Raw genomic sequence first — 18,676 nt, 5'->3', positions numbered from 1 at the left:
ATTTTTTCCCCAGGTACTCTCAGACATACATAGGAAAACTGTATTTGTGTTATTATTATGTCTTAAATCATTTTTAATTCTGTTCCATTCTGTCCATTTATTAATAGGCCTACAGCAACATTATAAAACTAATTTTGTTACATAAAAAAAATGCTAAATGTATTTATTGTAGTCAATATTCAAGAAATCACCTTTTCTTTCCATTGAGGTTAGAGTGAGTTGGGCTATTTGAGTTTTTGGAAGTGGAACATTGCACATTTTAATTTAATTTTGCAGCATTCTTGTGAATAAAACTGACTTACAATAAAGACTCTTTAGAGTATAGTTTAACAAAACTCTTCTTTACACGTTATGCTGTGTCTGCGTTTTTTTACACATCTGTTATTTTATTATTTTTCACTCAAAAAAAAAAAAAAAAAAAAAAAAAACCCTCTTAACCTCTAAACCCACTCAACTTAATTCAACAATGGTCAGTGGTTCCACACAAGAAACATGTTATCTCTACTCAAATACTCAATGTAAAATACTTAAAAAACTTAAACTCAACTAAACTTAGACATGTCCAAACTTGATTTAATCAAATTATTTTGAGGCAAACTGTTTAGTGTAAATTCCATTGTTTGGTGAAAATATGTGTCAAAACTGTTTAGTGTAAATTCCATTGTTTGGTGAAAATATGTGTCAGTAAAGTATACACGCAAAATATCTACACAATCAGTAATTTTTCTTTACATATATGTTTTATCAGTTGATGTTAAGAGTTGACAAAAAGAAGATAATTTTAATGTCAGTAGTACTTATGTGGGATAAAAATAAAATGATTGTTTTAATCAAAAAAATATAATATCTAATTTATATTTAGTACACATGAATGAATTACAATAGTGTTGGGTTTTTACCAGTAATTGCACTGTGTTACATAATTACAGTACCATGTAGTTATACCTTTGAAATGTCTCACAGTGTATCCAGCCCCATGTAAAGTATGATGGGAAGTAGAAATCCTGTTCCTAGTTTCTAATGCTACTTTAAAACAAAAAAAATTAATGTAATCTAAACACAAATCTATAGAAGTAAATTGGTTGAACAAGATAAAATTAAGTTGTGATAACATCCTGAAACAATTTAAAGAATTTTTAACTTGTTTTGTCTTAATTCAAAATTTTTTTTAGTGTGTTTAGCTGCTGTGTCAGTGTTGTGGGTGTGATCAATGCGGCACATATTCATTTTGTAATTGTAATTGTAAAAAAAAAGTATTTGTACAGCACAATTTGTCAGGTTCCATGTGAACACATTATTTGAACAGTTTAAAATAAGAAAACAAAGTCACAAAGTAATTTGTTGACCTCCATGCAAAGTAAACCCCTGCATGAGTATTAGCAATATGCCTCTCCAGAATTCACATTCTAAAAGGTAAGAGTAAATGTTCATGTATAGTAAAATGTAAGTTAAATGTATTTTTTTTGAAGAAAAAGGAATTGTACTTCCCAAATACAATCTTCACTACAAGTATCACTTCCCAAATACAATCTTATGTTTCCTCTGGTAATGTTTCTATTTGGCAATACTGATGGGAATTTTAAAGTTTTTAGAAACAACTCTAACAATAAAGGCAGTCTGCTTTACTTGTTCTATGCAAGCAGTTAGTGCGCAAAAAAATTACAATTTATCAAAGGGGAGTATGTTTAAATTTGTTTTTATTAAGATTCAACACTAAGTGCACACATCTAACAGGCAAAAAGCTCAATGAGGGCGCTCAACCACAATTTTTTTTTAAAAGGAAGGAAAAGTTGCCACACCACCGCTCCAAAAAAAAAAAAAAAATACACCACAGGTGACGTTTTGAGTCCAATGGCTCTTCATCAAATTTGTTTTATTACAATTACGCTGCAATCAATATAGTGTGTTCTTTATTTAAAACAAACCAGTGTGTGACAATGACACTTTATTGCATCCTCCTGCAGCAATGAACATATTTATGTAAATGGTGACAGTGCCTAGATCATCTATAAAAAAAAGTTTTACATGCAAATGCATGAGGTAGTTTGGAATATTTTATAAGAAAATTGGCTGAACATAATACTTACATTGAGTAGGCCATGTTGATAAAGTTTAACATTAAGATAAATCTATTAATGTGTCATTAATAGATAACAGGCAGTGTTGCAGTTTAAAGTATAATCCAAATGGCAGCAACTATATGCCAACATGATGACAAACAACAGCAAATGAGAACATGACAATCAAAGGACACCAATGCTTAACCGACTAAAAAGATTCCACCCACTATTATGTTTTTGAGCCCAAAATTAATATATGATATTGAATATTATCATGGCAGCAATGATTCTCAATTGCACATTCATTAGTTCACTCCGACTTGCCAAGAAAAAGCACAAAAGTTGTGAGAAATCAAGAATAAAAAAAAAAAACACGACATGAAATACAATACTTAGAATTCCCAAAAAAGTACTTTCTTCACTGAACTAAATCTCTCAAGACTGGAACTCAAGCTCTCAGTCAGAATGACAATTTGACAGATGTGAACGTGATAAGTTCTTGTTGTGATGAACACAAAGGATATATTTCACCTTAGTGTAGAAAGTACATGGATTATATGTCGTGATTTACTAGGTCTTGATTTACTACAACTAGTGTGCTTTTTTTCTGGGTGAGTCGGAGTGAACTGCGGCCCTATCAGAGTCTCATGAATGTGCACCGTGCACAGATGAAGAAAGGCCAAGGTCAGGATTTTCTGTAAATAATACATTAAATTCCGGTTTGTTTTTTGCTTAACCCTATCATATACCCCAGCATACTTGAAACACATGACACATGAAACATCGGACCATACTATGATCCTTTTGAGTCTTTTTTTAAAAGCTTGATTCGGGTCACAATATTCGCTGCCATTATATGTACGAGTGCGATCAGGACTCTTTTTGTTATTTCTTCTATTGTGGTCCGATAAAGAAAGAATGGCATACGGCATTAGAACAACACCAGGGCGAGTAAATGATGACTTAATTTTCATTTTAGGGGTGAACTATCCCTAACCCTAATAACAAATGCTTTTTAAATAACTATTCATATCCCAAACTGCTACCAGTCTCATTTTAGCTTTTCTATGTCTTTACAAAAAAGCGAGCGATCACTTGCTTTGCACATTTTGAATTTTCATTTGCTTTCACTCCACTGCCTCAGGATGTCCTCTGCTGCTTGCAGAGTAGAGTCCTCCTATTAATGTTAACAAAAATATGAATGAAATAATATAAACAACATTTTAACAAGGTGAACTACAGATCACAATGGCATTCACTTTTCCTGCAATAATGTATGATTCACCTATATAAAGCTAAAATCATAAAGGCTGTCAAAATTAACAGTTAACTTTGTTAAGGTTTAACAGAGTTGATTAAAAAAAAGAAAGCTAAAAACACTAGTCATGGTGATAAATAAACTTGATAACAGTCTCTAAAGCATAAAATTGGCATCCCATAAAACATTGACATCCCAAATAATTAAGCAATTTTATTTCTAAAATGCCTATTTCAAATGATTTCATGTTTCATTTCTGTCTTAAAAATACCTTAACGAAGCAGAATCTGATGTATTTCTGGAATTCTTCTCTGTGTTCCGGGCTGTAGAATGCAGACACAGGGATAGTTGCCAGTCCCTATTCAGAAGTGAAGAACTTGCTTTAATAATTTAAAAACATATTTTGCTATATAGATTATTAAAGATTATATAACAGTAAATACTCATGCTTGTACCTTCTCTTTGATGAGCCATTTCACAAATCTGTAGTCATAGAGTTCGTCTTTAGTACTTGGGTCAGTAAGGTTGATATCTTAAAGAAAAACATTTAAAATCAAAAAGCAATATTAAGATCACTTTATTTTTGAATAGTCATGTCAAAACATGAATTGCTTTCACAGAGTGTAGCCTTGTTGTACTTAGATTTCTTATAATATGAGGATTCCTCTAATCATGGAAAACCTGGAAATATCTAGTCATTTTAAACACAGGCCTGGGAATGTATAAAATCTTTAAAAAATTTATAAAATATAGATTAAATGTATATTTTTTGTTAATTATGGATATTGTATATTTTATTTTATTTACATTTATATTTGTAATTTTTATTTTATTATTACTGGAAAAGACAATAAAATGAAAGAACACTGCAATTAAATTAACAAGCTCAAAAAGAGAATTTTCAGAACAAAATAAACATGAAATCTACTCATCTCAGGCAGATGGATCGGGAATTCACAGATGTGAAAATTGTATTTCTATAATCCATAATTCCATTAAATCTGAGTTCCTGTTTTAATACTTTGTTCTGCACTTTCTCTGTTACTTACTAAGTTTTGAGATATCTGCAATCATGAAGTATCCTCCCTGGGGCAGAATAGGTTTTAGGCCAACGCTCTTCAGACAATCTGCCAGTCTCAGTCGCTTTTCATGAAGATGGAGGGGTAACTGGAGGAAATAGCTGTCCTCGGTTCCAAATAAATCATATTCCCTCTGAAAACCTACTGCTACGGCTTCCTAAAGAAACAATAATTGACAATGTCAGTCCACTGAAAAAAAAAAGACACAAACTTTATATTTAAAACACAGGAGCATTGTTTTACCTGGGCAGCTGTAGCACAGTGGTACACTGAGTTCTGATGGACGGTTTTTAAGTGCTTTAGGATATGCCCTGATCCCATTGCCCAACCCACCTACATTAAAATAAAGTAATGTGATGACCAAAAATAGAGATAATCTAAAATAATACTGCTGAGGCACTTCCAGCCAGCCAAAGACAGAATGACAAATATAGGCAATTGATATTGCAAAAAACAAACCCTGTTGAATTTGGCCAGCTCACCTTCCACCCTGTGGCACTGAAAGTCTTGCCAGCACTCCCAATGGTGACAGTGCGTTCCCACATACCTGGCAGACTGGCTGTCAAAAAAAAAGAAGTTATTTTTCTTTAAAAGTCCACAAAACTGTGATATATTGCATTATTCGCACAGTTCTGCTCTTACCGATCTTCACATGTTTCGTTCCATCATATGTGAGCCACTCGTACACCTCGTCACTGATGCAAATGACATCATGTTTAATGCATAAGTCAGCAATCACCTGAAGTTCCTCCTGCCGATAGACCTGCAAGAAACCAGTTAGGGTTAGGCTGAGCATACAGGCATATGTATCTGTGGTTAACCTTAAAAACCTTTCAGCTCAGTTTCAGCTCCAGCTCTGAATGATCGGAATTTACATTTTTATATAAATTACACTACCATTTTGGGGTCAGTTTAAAAAAAAAAAATACTGTGGCATACAGTAACAAACGTGACAGTAAAGGTGTTTCTATTTCAAATAAATGATGTTCTTCTGAACTTTCTATTCATCAATTATTTTATTTTGTAGTATCAATCAAAATATTAAACAGAACAACCGCTCTATTTCATCTCAGTCAACACACCACACACACAACCAACCTAAAACCTGGGTTACCTGCATAACCCTCCAATTTCTTGACAGATTTCGTGAAATTCGCAAGTATAAAAATATATTGGATAAAGCATAAGGCTGGGTAAAATTGTCTTCTGTTTGTTGGTGACTCACCTTGCCAAGAGGGTTATTAGGAGTGTTAATGACAATGGCTTTGGTACGAGGACTAAATTTACTCGCCAACTCTTCAGGAGACAACACCCAGTCAGCACTGGATAAAGCAGGACCACAGCCTTCCCTCTGTCAATACACATCAAGTATTATTCAAAATAAATATTTTAATCTCAGATCAAGTTGACAGGTCTTGTCACATGATATAAGAACATACTGGTTTAAGGGGCACATATATAGCTGTTCCTCCCGCCATCTTTACCATTGGCTGATAACAGTCAAAGAATGGCTCCACAATTATCACCTGCTCATGAAAAGGAAAAAAGGGGCATTCTGATGTCACATATTGAACATAAGGAAACAGACATTGAGTGACTTTTTTATTCTCTACTAACAATGTATCGCAGTATAAAATATAATTTTATGAACATGAACATTGCCTTGACAATGATAACTTTACCTCATCACCCTCATCAATAAGAGCCTGGAAAGTGCAGAAAAGTGCTTGATATGCTCCAACAGAAACCAAGATATCCTCCATTGGGTCTATTTCCCGGCCAACAATCCTACTGAAGAACTTGGCCAGGATCTTCACAAGATTTGGGTGGCCCTGTATGACAGCATGTTGTTAGATTCTTTAACAAAGCTTAACTAATATACTTATATTAGGCAGCAGTTGTTCATTTAGTAAACAAGCAAATCGTTACTTCTAATATCTTACAAAAGCACGTGTGTACTGGTGCATGGGGAAACCTCCATTCAGTGCTTTGCAGAAGGCTTCCTGAATGAAGCTAGGAGGGGGGAAATCGGGGAACCCTTGACCCAGGTTCACAGCCTTATAATCGGCAGCCAGTTGAGTGAATTCCACCCTACACAAAAGGAATACCATGGATTTTTAAACCAAAAAATGAATTTACTTTACTTCAATATGTGGGATGCAGAACGGTAAGGTAGATCTATCATTACTGTAACCATTTAATTACACAGCTCCCTTTAATACAAGAATGGCTATAGCGCCATCTCGCGACTCAAAACTGTTATTGCGACTACCAAATATAAAAATGGAGGACAATACTTTGAATATTTATTTTAAGCATAAAACCTTTAAATATATATAATATAATAAACACTATAAGTGTAACTACATTTTAAATATAAGAATCTTTTGCAGTGTTCGTTGTTGCTTGACCCATTTTTTTTCTACGCAAGATTATATAATAACTCAATATTTATGTCCATGTATTTCCTTGTTTAGTAAATGCCGAGTAAGCGGAATGTACAGCACTATGGATACAGTCTTATACTTTCACTTGCTTTATAGGCTACGAAACTACTTGCCATATATTTTTGTCAATTCCTTCAATCCTTCTCGCGTGCAATTTACGAGACATTATGCCCTGCGTGATAAAGCAGAAAAGAATGTAATAAGACAAAACGATTTAACATTACACCACTAAACCACAACATGATCAGGAATACCGATGGAGCGTAAAACGTCTCCTACCTTCTCATGAAAACCTGCGACTGCTAATCTGTTTGACAGCAAAGGTCCAATTACCGCCGTTCTTCTCCACATGAAGTTTTCTAATAACTTTACTGCAGGTTTTCTAAAGCCGTAAATCAGTAACACACAGTAACAGATTAGAATCAGGCCACATCTCTAGCAACTGTCAACCTGAAACGGACGTGCAGTCAATGATTCAGTGACATGACAGTATAGTCTTGTCATTGGGATTTAGAGATTCAAGAGACAAACGAAACAACGATAATGTGGTAAATATCGATTTAACTGTCTATTCTAAAAACCAAAGCATTGCACAAAACTTGTTTCGCACCAAACCTTGATTGTTTACTTCTCCCAGCTATTAAAGACGTCACACATTTACTTCTTTGAGCCAATGAACCTGCGAAAAGAGCTCCTCCTCCAGGGAGCAGACTTCTCTTAAAGGGAGATATAGGGGAAGTAGATAACACATCTTCACAATATCTTCTTTTGTGTTGAGCAGAAGAAATAAATTCGTACAGGTTTGGAACAACTTGAAGATGAGCAAATGATGACTGAATCGTCACCGCTGTGGGCGGGGCCAGTGACTGCTAGCACTAACGCTGTCAACATACCCATTGTAATTTGTAATGATTACAATGTTTAAACACAAAATGAGAACAAAAAAGGCAAATAAAAAATACATTTAAAAAAATATATTTTTCTTTTCTCTTGCTTGTTTCCCAATCTAGCATTCTAATAATCCTTGCATAGCACACCACGAATAGTGTTGGCTCTGTGACAATTTGCTTATGTACCTCTACTGTAGTCACTTTGGATAAAAGGGTCTGCTAAATCAATAAATGCAAATGTAGATAAACATCTCCAACCTTGGCAGAATAATAAAAACACAAAATATGGACACAAATTCTCTTTATAAAGATGAAATCTTAAAAGTGACAACAGAAACAAACAATTTCTTCACATTGAAATTTTGTGAAAAAGTAGTACATTATTTATGTCTCTTTCAATTCAAAGCACAAGGCAAAGTCCCTTCCCCCCCCCATTCCGCCTTTCACCCTTTCTGCCTATAAGTCAACCTTTTTGAGATCCCCAGGCAGGACACGACCCTTTTTTCTTGCCCTCTGTTTGCGCTTCTCTATCTTGGCATCCTTGCGTTGCTTAATATTCCTTTTCCGCTTGTCTTGTCTCTTTTGCATCTTCTCCACAACTTGCTGGCTCCTCTTTGTCCACTTCTTTTTCTTCTGAGTTTTCATTTTCTCCTTCTTCTTCAATGATTTGTGCAAGAGTTCCTCATTATCTTTGATCTTCATACCTTCAGCTTTGTAGAGAACATTGGTCCACCTCATCTTCTCTTCCTCTTTTTCTGCTTTGCTTTCATCCTTCTCCCTAAGCTGCTCCAAGTAATCTTTCCTCGCCTCAATGCGTGTTAAAAGCTGCTTGTAGTTCTTACCAGTGAGCGGAGTCAGCAATCCTTTCACTTTCCTTTGTTTTTTTTTCAGGATCAGCTTTGTTCCTTTGTCCACATATTCCTCTCCAACATCCATCTTATTGAAGACGATGAAGCTCTGCTCCGTCTTGGCAGGCACGCTCGATGTTGAGGTGACTTGCACTTGAGGTTTTGCTGTTTCTTTGTCATCTTCTCCTGCCTGTAATGCTGCGGCATCTGCTAACTTTTTCATTCGAAACTCTTTCCTTTTCCTCTTACGACGTTCCCTTTCTTGTTTTCGTTTTTCTCGTTTTTTCTTTACCTCCACAGAGGAAGGATCTTTAGGAGTGCCCTGAAAAAAACACATAAAAATATTTGGCTTAAAATCTCCTAAATGTGTAATATAATACATTTCTTATTAGGGCCCGAGCACCGATGGTGTGAGGACCCTCTTGGAATTGCTCTGTTTATTAGGGCCCGAGCACCGATGGTGTGAGGACCCTCTTGGAATTGCTCTGTTTATTATTATTATTCTTCTCCGCATTTAATTGCATTTTTGAGGGCCTAAACATGCTCGAAAACTCACAAAACTTTGCACACGCGTCAGAACTGGCGAAAATTTACATCTGATATAGGTTTCAGAATTGGACGGGGCAAAATGGCTCGATAGCGCCACCTATAAAAGTTCAACGGAGTGCGCCTCCCGCAACGTTCCACGTACGTGCACGAAATTCGGTACATACATGTAATCACCTAATACCTACAAAAAAGTCTCTTGGAGCATAGCCCTAAACACAACAGGAAGTCAGCCATTTTGAACTTCCTCTCAGATTTTTGTGCAGTTTTTGCCATTTTCATGCCTCGTACTTTAACGAACTCCTCCTACAGTTTTAATCTGATCATCTTCAAATTTGGTGAGTGTAATCTTAAGGCCTTTGCGACGTTAAATTGCGAAGATCTTGAGTTTTCGTCGAAGGGCGGGTCCTCGGCGGCCTGACAAATTTCGATGTTTCGCCATGAAACAGGAAGTTGCTGTAACTCAGGCATGGAATGTCCAATCTGCCCCGAACTTCACACGTTTGATAAGCGTTCTGTCCTGAACACATGACCATGCTCATATTCAGTTATAGTCATAGCGCCACCTGCTGGCAACAGGAAGTGACATGTTTAACACTGTTATGGACTCCTAATAACATATAAAAAAGTGCCAGCAAGTGCTAAACATGCTAACAACATACTAGAAGCATGCTAAAACATGCTAGCAAACTCTTAGCTAAGTGCTAAAGCATGCTATTTTTGCAATTAAATAGGAATTTGCTGTAACTCAGGCATGGAATGTCCAATCTGCCCCAAACTTCACACTTTTGATAATCGTTCTGTCCTGAACACATCTACATGAGAATATTCAGTTATAGTAATAGCGCCACCTACTGGTAACAGGAAGTGTCATGTTTAACACGTTGATGCCATTCTAGCAACATGTTAAAAATGCCATTGACTTCTAAACATGCTAGAAACATGTTAAAACATGCTAGCAATACTTAGCTAAGTGCTAAAGCATGCTAATTCAATGAAACAGGATGTTGTTGTTACTCAAGAAGGCAATGTCCAATCTGCGCCAAACTTCACACTTTTGATAAGCGTTCTGTCCTGGACACATGACCATGCTCATATTCAGTTACAGTCATAGCGCCACCTGCTGGCAACAGGAAGTGACATGTTAAACACTGTTGTGGACTCCTAATAACATATAAAAAAGTTCCAGCATGTGCTAAACATGCTAACAACATACTAGAAACATGTTAAAACATGCTAGCAAACACTTAGCTTAGTGCTTAAGCATGCTAATACTGCAATTAAATAGGAATTTGCTGAAACACAGGCACGGAATGTCCAGTCTGCCCCAAACGTCACACGTTTGATAAGAGTCATGGCCTGAACACATCTACATGAGAATATTCAGTTATAGTAATAGCGCCACCTACTGGTAACAGGAAGTGTCATGTTTAACACGTTGATGCCGTTCTAGCAACATGTTAAAAATGCCATTGACTTCTAAACATGCTAGAAACATGTTAAAACATGCTAGCAAAACTTAGCTAAGTGCTAAAGCATGTTAATTCAATGAAACAGGATGTTGTTGTTACTCAAGAAGGCAATGTCCAATCTGCGCCAAACTTCACTCTTTTGATAAGCGTTCTGTCCTGAACACATGACCATGCTCATATTCAGTTACAGTCATAGCGCCACCTGCTGGCAACAGGAAGTGACATGTTAAACACTGTTGTGGACTCCTAATAACATATAAAAAAGTTCCAGCATGTGCTAAACATGCTAACAACATACTAGAAACATGTTAAAAAATGCTAGCAAACACTTAGCTTAGTGCTAAAGCATGCTAATACTGCAATTAAATAGGAATTTGCTGTAACACAGGCACGGAATGTCCAGTCTGCCCCAAACTTCACACGTTTGATAAGAGTCATGGCCTGAACACATCTACATGAGAATATTCAGTTATAGTAATAGTGCCACCTACTGGTAACAGGAAGTGTCATGTTTAACACGTTGATGCCGTTCTAGCAACATGTTAAAAATACCATTGACTTCTAAACATGCTAGAAACATGTTAAAACATGCTAGCAATACTAAGCTAAGTGCTAAAGCATGCTAATATAATGAAACAGGATGTTGTTGTTACTCAAGAAGGCAATGTCCAATCTGCGCCAAACTTCACACTTTTGATAAGCGTTCTGTCTTGAACACATGACAATGCTCATATTCAGTTACAGTCAATGCGCCACCTGCTGGCAACAGGAAGTGACATGTTAAACACTGTTGTGGACTCCTAATAACATATAAAAAAAAATGCCAGTAGGTGCTTAACATCCTACCAACATACTAGAAACATGCTAAAACATACTAGTAAACACTATAAGTACTAAACCATACTATTACTACAATTAAATATGAATTTGCTGTAACTCAAACATACAATATCCAATCTGCCCCAAACTTCACATACTTGATAAAAGTCCTGCACTGAACACATCTACAAAGCAATATTCAGATATATAACCCCACCTACTGCCAACAGAAACTGAACTGGTTAACACAGTAATGCAGTACTAACCACATACCTATTGTGTACTAAGCATGCTAAAAACATACTAAACATGCTAGCAACTACTATATACTGTATACCTCCTTAAATGCACATTGCCCAACCATGCTCTGTCTTCCTAAAGCCAACGAGTGACGATGGCACGGGTGCGAGGGCCCTTTCATCGCTGCTTGCAGCTTTAATTAGGGCCCGAGCACCGATGGTGTGAGGACCCTCTTGGAATTGCTCTGTTTATTATTATTATTCTTCTCCGCATTTAATCACATTTTTGAGGGCCTAAACATGCTCGAAAACTCACGAAACTTTGCACACGCGTCAGAACTGGCGAAAATTTACATCTGATATAGGTTTCAGAATTGGGCGGGGCAAAATGGCTCGATAGCGCCACCTATAAAAGTTCAACGGAGTGCGCCTCCCGCTATGTTCCACGTACGTTTATGAAATTCGGTACATACATGTAAGGACCTAATACCTACAAAAAAGTCTCTTGGAGCGTAGCCCTAAACACAACAGGAAGTCAGCCATTTTCAACTTCCTCTCAGATTTTTGTGCAGTTTTTGCCATTTTCATGCCTCGTACTTTAACGAACTCCTCCTACAGTTTTAATCTGATCATCTTCAAATTTGGTGAGTGTAATCTTAAGGCCTTTGCGACGTTAAATTGCGAAGATCTTGAGTTTTCGTCGAAGGGCGGGTCCTCGGCGGCCTGACAAATTTCGATGTTTCGCCATGAAACAGGAAGTTGCTGAAACTCAGGCATGGAATGTCCAATCTGCGCCAAACTTCACACGTTTGATAAGCGTTCTGTCCTGAACACATGACCATGCTCATATTCAGTTACAGTCATAGCGCCACCTGCTGGCAACAGGAAGTGACATGTTTAACACTGTTGTGAACTCCTGATAACATATAAAAAAGTGCCAGCAAGTGCTAAGCATGCTAACAACATACTAGACACATGTTAAAACATGCTAGCAAACACTTAGCTAATTGCTAAAGCATGCTATTACTGCAATTAAATAGGAATTTGCTGTAACTCAGGCACGGAATGTCCAATCTGCCCCAAACGTCACACGTTTGATAAGAGTCATGGCCTGAACACATCTACATGAGAATATTCAGTTATAGTAATAGCGCCACCTACTGGTAACAGGAAGTGTCATGTTTAACACGTTGATGCCGTTCTAGCAACATGTTAAAAATGCCATTGACTTCTAAACATGCTAGAAACATGTTAAAACATGCTAGCAAAACTTAGCTAAGTGCTAAAGCATGTTAATTCAATGAAACAGGATGTTGTTGTTATTCAAGAAGGCAATGTCCAATCTGCGCCAAACTTCACACTTTTGATAAGCGTTCTGTCCTGAACACATGACCATGCTCATATTCAGTTACAGTCATAGCGCCACCTGCTGGCAACAGGAAGTGACATGTTAAACACTGTTGTGGACTCCTAATAACATATAAAAAAGTTCCAGCATGTGCTAAACATGCTAACAACATACTAGAAACATGTTAAAACATGCTAGCAAACACTTAGCTTAGTGCTAAAGCATGCTAATACTGCAATTAAATAGGAATTTGCTGAAACACAGGCACGGAATGTCCAGTCTGCCCCAAACGTCACACGTTTGATAAGAGTCATGGCCTGAACACATCTACATGAGAATATTCAGTTATAGTAATAGCGCCACCTACTGGTAACAGGAAGTGTCATGTTTAACACGTTGATGCCGTTCTAGCAACATGTTAAAAATGCCATTGACTTCTAAACATGCTAGAAACATGTTAAAACATGCTAGCAAAACTTAGCTAAGTGCTAAAGCATGTTAATTCAATGAAACAGGATGTTGTTGTTACTCAAGAAGGCAATGTCCAATCTGCGCCAAACTTCACTCTTTTGATAAGCGTTCTGTCCTGAACACATGACCATGCTCATATTCAGTTACAGTCATAGCGCCACCTGCTGGCAACAGGAAGTGACATGTTAAACACTGTTGTGGACTCCTAATAACATATAAAAAAGTTCCAGCATGTGCTAAACATGCTAACAACATACTAGAAACATGTTAAAACATGCTAGCAAACACTTAGCTTAGTGCTAAAGCATGCTAATACTGCAATTAAATAGGAATTTGCTGTAACACAGGCACGGAATGTCCAGTCTGCCCCAAACTTCACACGTTTGATAAGAGTCATGGCCTGAACACATCTACATGAGAATATTCAGTTATAGTAATAGCGCCACCTACTGGTAACAGGAAGTGTCATGTTTAACACGTTGATGCCGTTCTAGCAACATGTTAAAAATACCATTGACTTCTAAACATGCTAGAAACATGTTAAAACATGCTAGCAATACTAAGCTAAGTGCTAAAGCATGCTAATATAATGAAACAGGATGTTGTTGTTACTCAAGAAGGCAATGTCCAATCTGCGCCAAACTTCACACTTTTGATAAGCGTTCTGTCTTGAACACATGACAATGCTCATATTCAGTTACAGTCAAAGCGCCACCTGCTGGCAACAGGAAGTGACATGTTAAACACTGTTGTGGACTCCTAATAACATATAAAAAAAATGCCAGTAGGTGCTTAACATCCTACCAACATACTAGAAACATGCTAAAACATACTAGTAAACACTATAAGTACTAAACCATACTATTACTACAATTAAATATGAATTTGCTGTAACTCAAACATACAATATCCAATCTGCCCCAAACTTCACATACTTGATAAAAGTCCTGCACTGAACACATCTACAAAGCAATATTTAGATATATAACCCCACCTACTGCCAACAGAAACTGAACTGGTTAACACAGTAATGCAGTACTAACCACATACCTATTGTGTACTAAGCATGCTAAAAACATACTAAACATGCTAGCAACTACTATATACTGTATACCTCCTTAAATGCACATTGCCCAACCATGCTCTGTCTTCCTAAAGCCAACGAGTGACGATGGCACGGGTGCGAGGGCCCTTTCATCGCTGCTTGCAGCTTTAATTATTATTATTCTTCTCCGCATTTAATCACATTTTTGAGGGCCTAAACATGCTCGAAAACTCACGAAACTTTGCACACGCGTCAGAACTGGCGAAAATTTACATCTGATATAGGTTTCAGAATTGGGCGGGGCAAAATGGCTCGATAGCGCCACCTATAAAAGTTCAACGGAGTGCGCCTCCCGCTATGTTCCACGTACGTTTATGAAATTCGGTACATACATGTAAGGACCTAATACCTACAAAAAAGTCTCTTGGAGCGTAGCCCTAAACACAACAGGAAGTCAGCCATTTTCAACTTCCTCTCAGATTTTTGTGCAGTTTTTGCCATTTTCATGCCTCGTACTTTAACGAACTCCTCCTACAGTTTTAATCTGATCATCTTCAAATTTGGTGAGTGTAATCTTAAGGCCTTTGCGACGTTAAATTGCGAAGATCTTGAGTTTTCGTCGAAGGGCGGGTCCTCGGCGGCCTGACAAATTTCGATGTTTCGCCATGAAACAGGAAGTTGCTGAAACTCAGGCATGGAATGTCCAATCTGCGCCAAACTTCACACGTTTGATAAGCGTTCTGTCCTGAACACATGACCATGCTCATATTCAGTTACAGTCATAGCGCCACCTGCTGGCAACAGGAAGTGACATGTTTAACACTGTTGTGAACTCCTGATAACATATAAAAAAGTGCCAGCAAGTGCTAAGCATGCTAACAACATACTAGACACATGTTAAAACATGCTAGCAAACACTTAGCTAATTGCTAAAGCATGCTATTACTGCAATTAAATAGGAATTTGCTGTAACTCAGGCACGGAATGTCCAATCTGCCCCAAACGTCACACGTTTGATAAGAGTCATGGCCTGAACACATCTACATGAGAATATTCAGTTATAGTAATAGCGCCACCTACTGGTAACAGGAAGTGTCATGTTTAACACGTTGATGCCGTTCTAGCAACATGTTAAAAATGCCATTGACTTCTAAACATGCTAGAAACATGTTAAAACATGCTAGCAAAACTTAGCTAAGTGCTAAAGCATGTTAATTCAATGAAACAGGATGTTGTTGTTATTCAAGAAGGCAATGTCCAATCTGCGCCAAACTTCACACTTTTGATAAGCGTTCTGTCCTGAACACATGACCATGCTCATATTCAGTTACAGTCATAGCGCCACCTGCTGGCAACAGGAAGTGACATGTTAAACACTGTTGTGGACTCCTAATAACATATAAAAAAGTTCCAGCATGTGCTAAACATGCTAACAACATACTAGAAACATGTTAAAACATGCTAGCAAACACTTAGCTTAGTGCTAAAGCATGCTAATACTGCAATTAAATAGGAATTTGCTGAAACACAGGCACGGAATGTCCAGTCTGCCCCAAACGTCACACGTTTGATAAGAGTCATGGCCTGAACACATCTACATGAGAATATTCAGTTATAGTAATAGCGCCACCTACTGGTAACAGGAAGTGTCATGTTTAACACGTTGATGCCGTTCTAGCAACATGTTAAAAATGCCATTGACTTCTAAACATGCTAGAAACATGTTAAAACATGCTAGCAAAACTTAGCTAAGTGCTAAAGCATGTTAATTCAATGAAACAGGATGTTGTTGTTACTCAAGAAGGCAATGTCCAATCTGCGCCAAACTTCACTCTTTTGATAAGCGTTCTGTCCTGAACACATGACCATGCTCATATTCAGTTACAGTCATAGCGCCACCTGCTGGCAACAGGAAGTGACATGTTAAACACTGTTGTGGACTCCTAATAACATATAAAAAAGTTCCAGCATGTGCTAAACATGCTAACAACATACTAGAAACATGTTAAAACATGCTAGCAAACACTTAGCTTAGTGCTAAAGCATGCTAATACTGCAATTAAATAGGAATTTGCTGTAACACAGGCACGGAATGTCCAGTCTGCCCCAAACTTCACACGTTTGATAAGAGTCATGGCCTGAACACATCTACATGAGAATATTCAGTTATAGTAATAGCGCCACCTACTGGTAACAGGAAGTGTCATGTTTAACACGTTGATGCCGTTCTAGCAACATGTTAAAAATACCATTGACTTCTAAACATGCTAGAAACATGTTAAAACATGCTAGCAATACTAAGCTAAGTGCTAAAGCATGCTAATATAATGAAACAGGATGTTGTTGTTACTCAAGAAGGCAATGTCCAATCTGCGCCAAACTTCACACTTTTGATAAGCGTTCTGTCTTGAACACATGACAATGCTCATATTCAGTTACAGTCAAAGCGCCACCTGCTGGCAACAGGAAGTGACATGTTAAACACTGTTGTGGACTCCTAATAACATATAAAAAAAATGCCAGTAGGTGCTTAACATCCTACCAACATACTAGAAACATGCTAAAACATACTAGTAAACACTATAAGTACTAAACCATACTATTACTACAATTAAATATGAATTTGCTGTAACTCAAACATACAATATCCAATCTGCCCCAAACTTCACATACTTGATAAAAGTCCTGCACTGAACACATCTACAAAGCAATATTTAGATATATAACCCCACCTACTGCCAACAGAAACTGAACTGGTTAACACAGTAATGCAGTACTAACCACATACCTATTGTGTACTAAGCATGCTAAAAACATACTAAACATGCTAGCAACTACTATATACTGTATACCTCCTTAAATGCACATTGCCCAACCATGCTCTGTCTTCCTAAAGCCAACGAGTGACGATGGCACGGGTGCGAGGGCCCTTTCATCGCTGCTTGCAGCTTTAATTTTATTCATGTAATACTTTTTTTTATTTAATAATTCAAGTACTATTTATCATGTTATTTTTTAAGAAAAACATCATGTAGCTTTTATGAACAATTTACGCAATTTCTCTGACCCGTAGAAAAGATAATGCTCTTAAGTAAAGAGATTCAGCATTTTAACACTTAATATCCCTCTGACAGACATGGCATTTTCTTCCATTTTAATCTTTTAGTCCAACTGGAGCATGTACCTGTCCACGAGACTCCTCAATCTTCTGGTGGAGCCTCTGACGAAGAATGTCTACAGCATTAAATTCCTGGGATGTTCCACCTAACAGGGATGAATCAGTTCAAATAAAGCATTCTGAATGAACTAATATTCTCTCTTTACAAACTGCTTTTTTACCCTCAGTCTTCTTTTGTGTCTCTGAAATCCCATTCTGAACATTTTGTCTCTGAGCTGGAGGTACTGCTGGAGGTATTGCAGGCTGAGTGCTCTTTGAAACTGGTTTATTTTTGCTTGCATTCATATTATCTCCTTTTGTTGGCTTTTGCTTGTTCTTTTTCTTCTTTGGAGGCGCACCATCTTTAACCACACTGCCTTGGAATGGAACTAAAAGGGGATTAATACAACTTTATTAATTATAATTATTAACAAAAATGTTATTTTATGCTTCTTCCAATGGCTGACTTGAAAATTAAAACTTTGTATGAATGAATAAATAAATAAACCAACAATAACAATTTCACCACTGCTGCAGGTAACTATTCAATATTAATAATTCATTAATGTGCAATTACCAATGCAGAACATTACCATAGGGTCTTTTCTTTGGCTCCTTGTTCTGAGACACACATATTTTACGTGTCAACTTCTCCAGGTAATCATACTTCGCAGCAAGGCTGGCCATGATTCCTATTACAAACACACAAACAAACTAATAAATAACAAATACATCAATTAATAAATGTAGTAAGCGTATCATTATGCGTTTAACTTGTTCGAAATATTTACCTCGCACAATAAAAAAACGTCGAAATTTCACCGCACAACTTCGTTCTGTGATGTTTTAACTGTGTTACATCAACTGGAGAATAAATATAAAGGCATTTTACCTCCCTAGAAATTACACACTGAATCGGATAAAAGCCTTCAAATGTGGACTGAATGCGACAGCCCTAATAACTTCACCAAATGTGTACTCAGAAACATGCCGCACG

The 18,676-nt window shown here is 37.1% G+C and overlaps 2 protein-coding genes across 4 annotated transcripts; both read right to left on the bottom strand.

Annotated features, from left to right (window-relative positions):
- Nucleotides 1-1,680: 1,680 nt before the first annotated feature.
- Nucleotides 1,681-7,711, bottom strand: kyat1 (kynurenine aminotransferase 1). 2 transcript variants are annotated; one of them, XM_082169367.1, is made up of 14 exons: nt 7,460-7,711; nt 7,124-7,226; nt 6,958-7,016; nt 6,341-6,488; nt 6,080-6,229; nt 5,837-5,923; nt 5,623-5,748; nt 5,040-5,160; nt 4,880-4,956; nt 4,641-4,730; nt 4,368-4,554; nt 3,774-3,850; nt 3,590-3,676; nt 1,681-3,237 (listed from the first exon to the last, which is right to left on the bottom strand). In XM_082169367.1, the coding sequence occupies exons 2-14, from the start codon at nt 7,193-7,195 to the stop codon at nt 3,178-3,180; spliced, it is 1,341 nt and encodes a 446-aa protein (XP_082025493.1). In that variant the 5' UTR covers nt 7,196-7,226; nt 7,460-7,711; the 3' UTR covers nt 1,681-3,177. The 2 variants fall into 2 exon arrangements, with proteins under 2 accessions (XP_082025493.1, XP_082025492.1); XM_082169366.1 differs by having other exon boundaries at nt 7,124-7,504.
- A 309-nt stretch (nt 7,712-8,020) lies between these two features.
- Nucleotides 8,021-18,662, bottom strand: surf6 (surfeit 6). Of its 2 annotated transcripts, none has more exons than XM_082169369.1 (5): nt 18,471-18,662; nt 18,273-18,393; nt 17,862-18,068; nt 17,707-17,786; nt 8,021-8,904 (listed from the first exon to the last, which is right to left on the bottom strand). In XM_082169369.1, the coding sequence occupies exons 2-5, from the start codon at nt 18,364-18,366 to the stop codon at nt 8,191-8,193; spliced, it is 1,095 nt and encodes a 364-aa protein (XP_082025495.1). In that variant the 5' UTR covers nt 18,367-18,393; nt 18,471-18,662; the 3' UTR covers nt 8,021-8,190. The 2 variants fall into 2 exon arrangements, with proteins under 2 accessions (XP_082025495.1, XP_082025494.1); XM_082169368.1 differs by having other exon boundaries at nt 18,273-18,371.
- Between the last annotated feature and the right edge of the window lie 14 nt (nt 18,663-18,676).

The sequence above is a fragment of the Leuciscus leuciscus genome (assembly GCF_965113295.1).
Source record: "Leuciscus leuciscus genome assembly, chromosome: 5".
Lineage (NCBI taxonomy): Eukaryota > Metazoa > Chordata > Actinopteri > Cypriniformes > Leuciscidae > Leuciscus > Leuciscus leuciscus.
The sequence above is the reverse complement of the archived record's forward strand: the minus strand, read 5'-3'. Positions and strand labels throughout refer to the sequence as shown.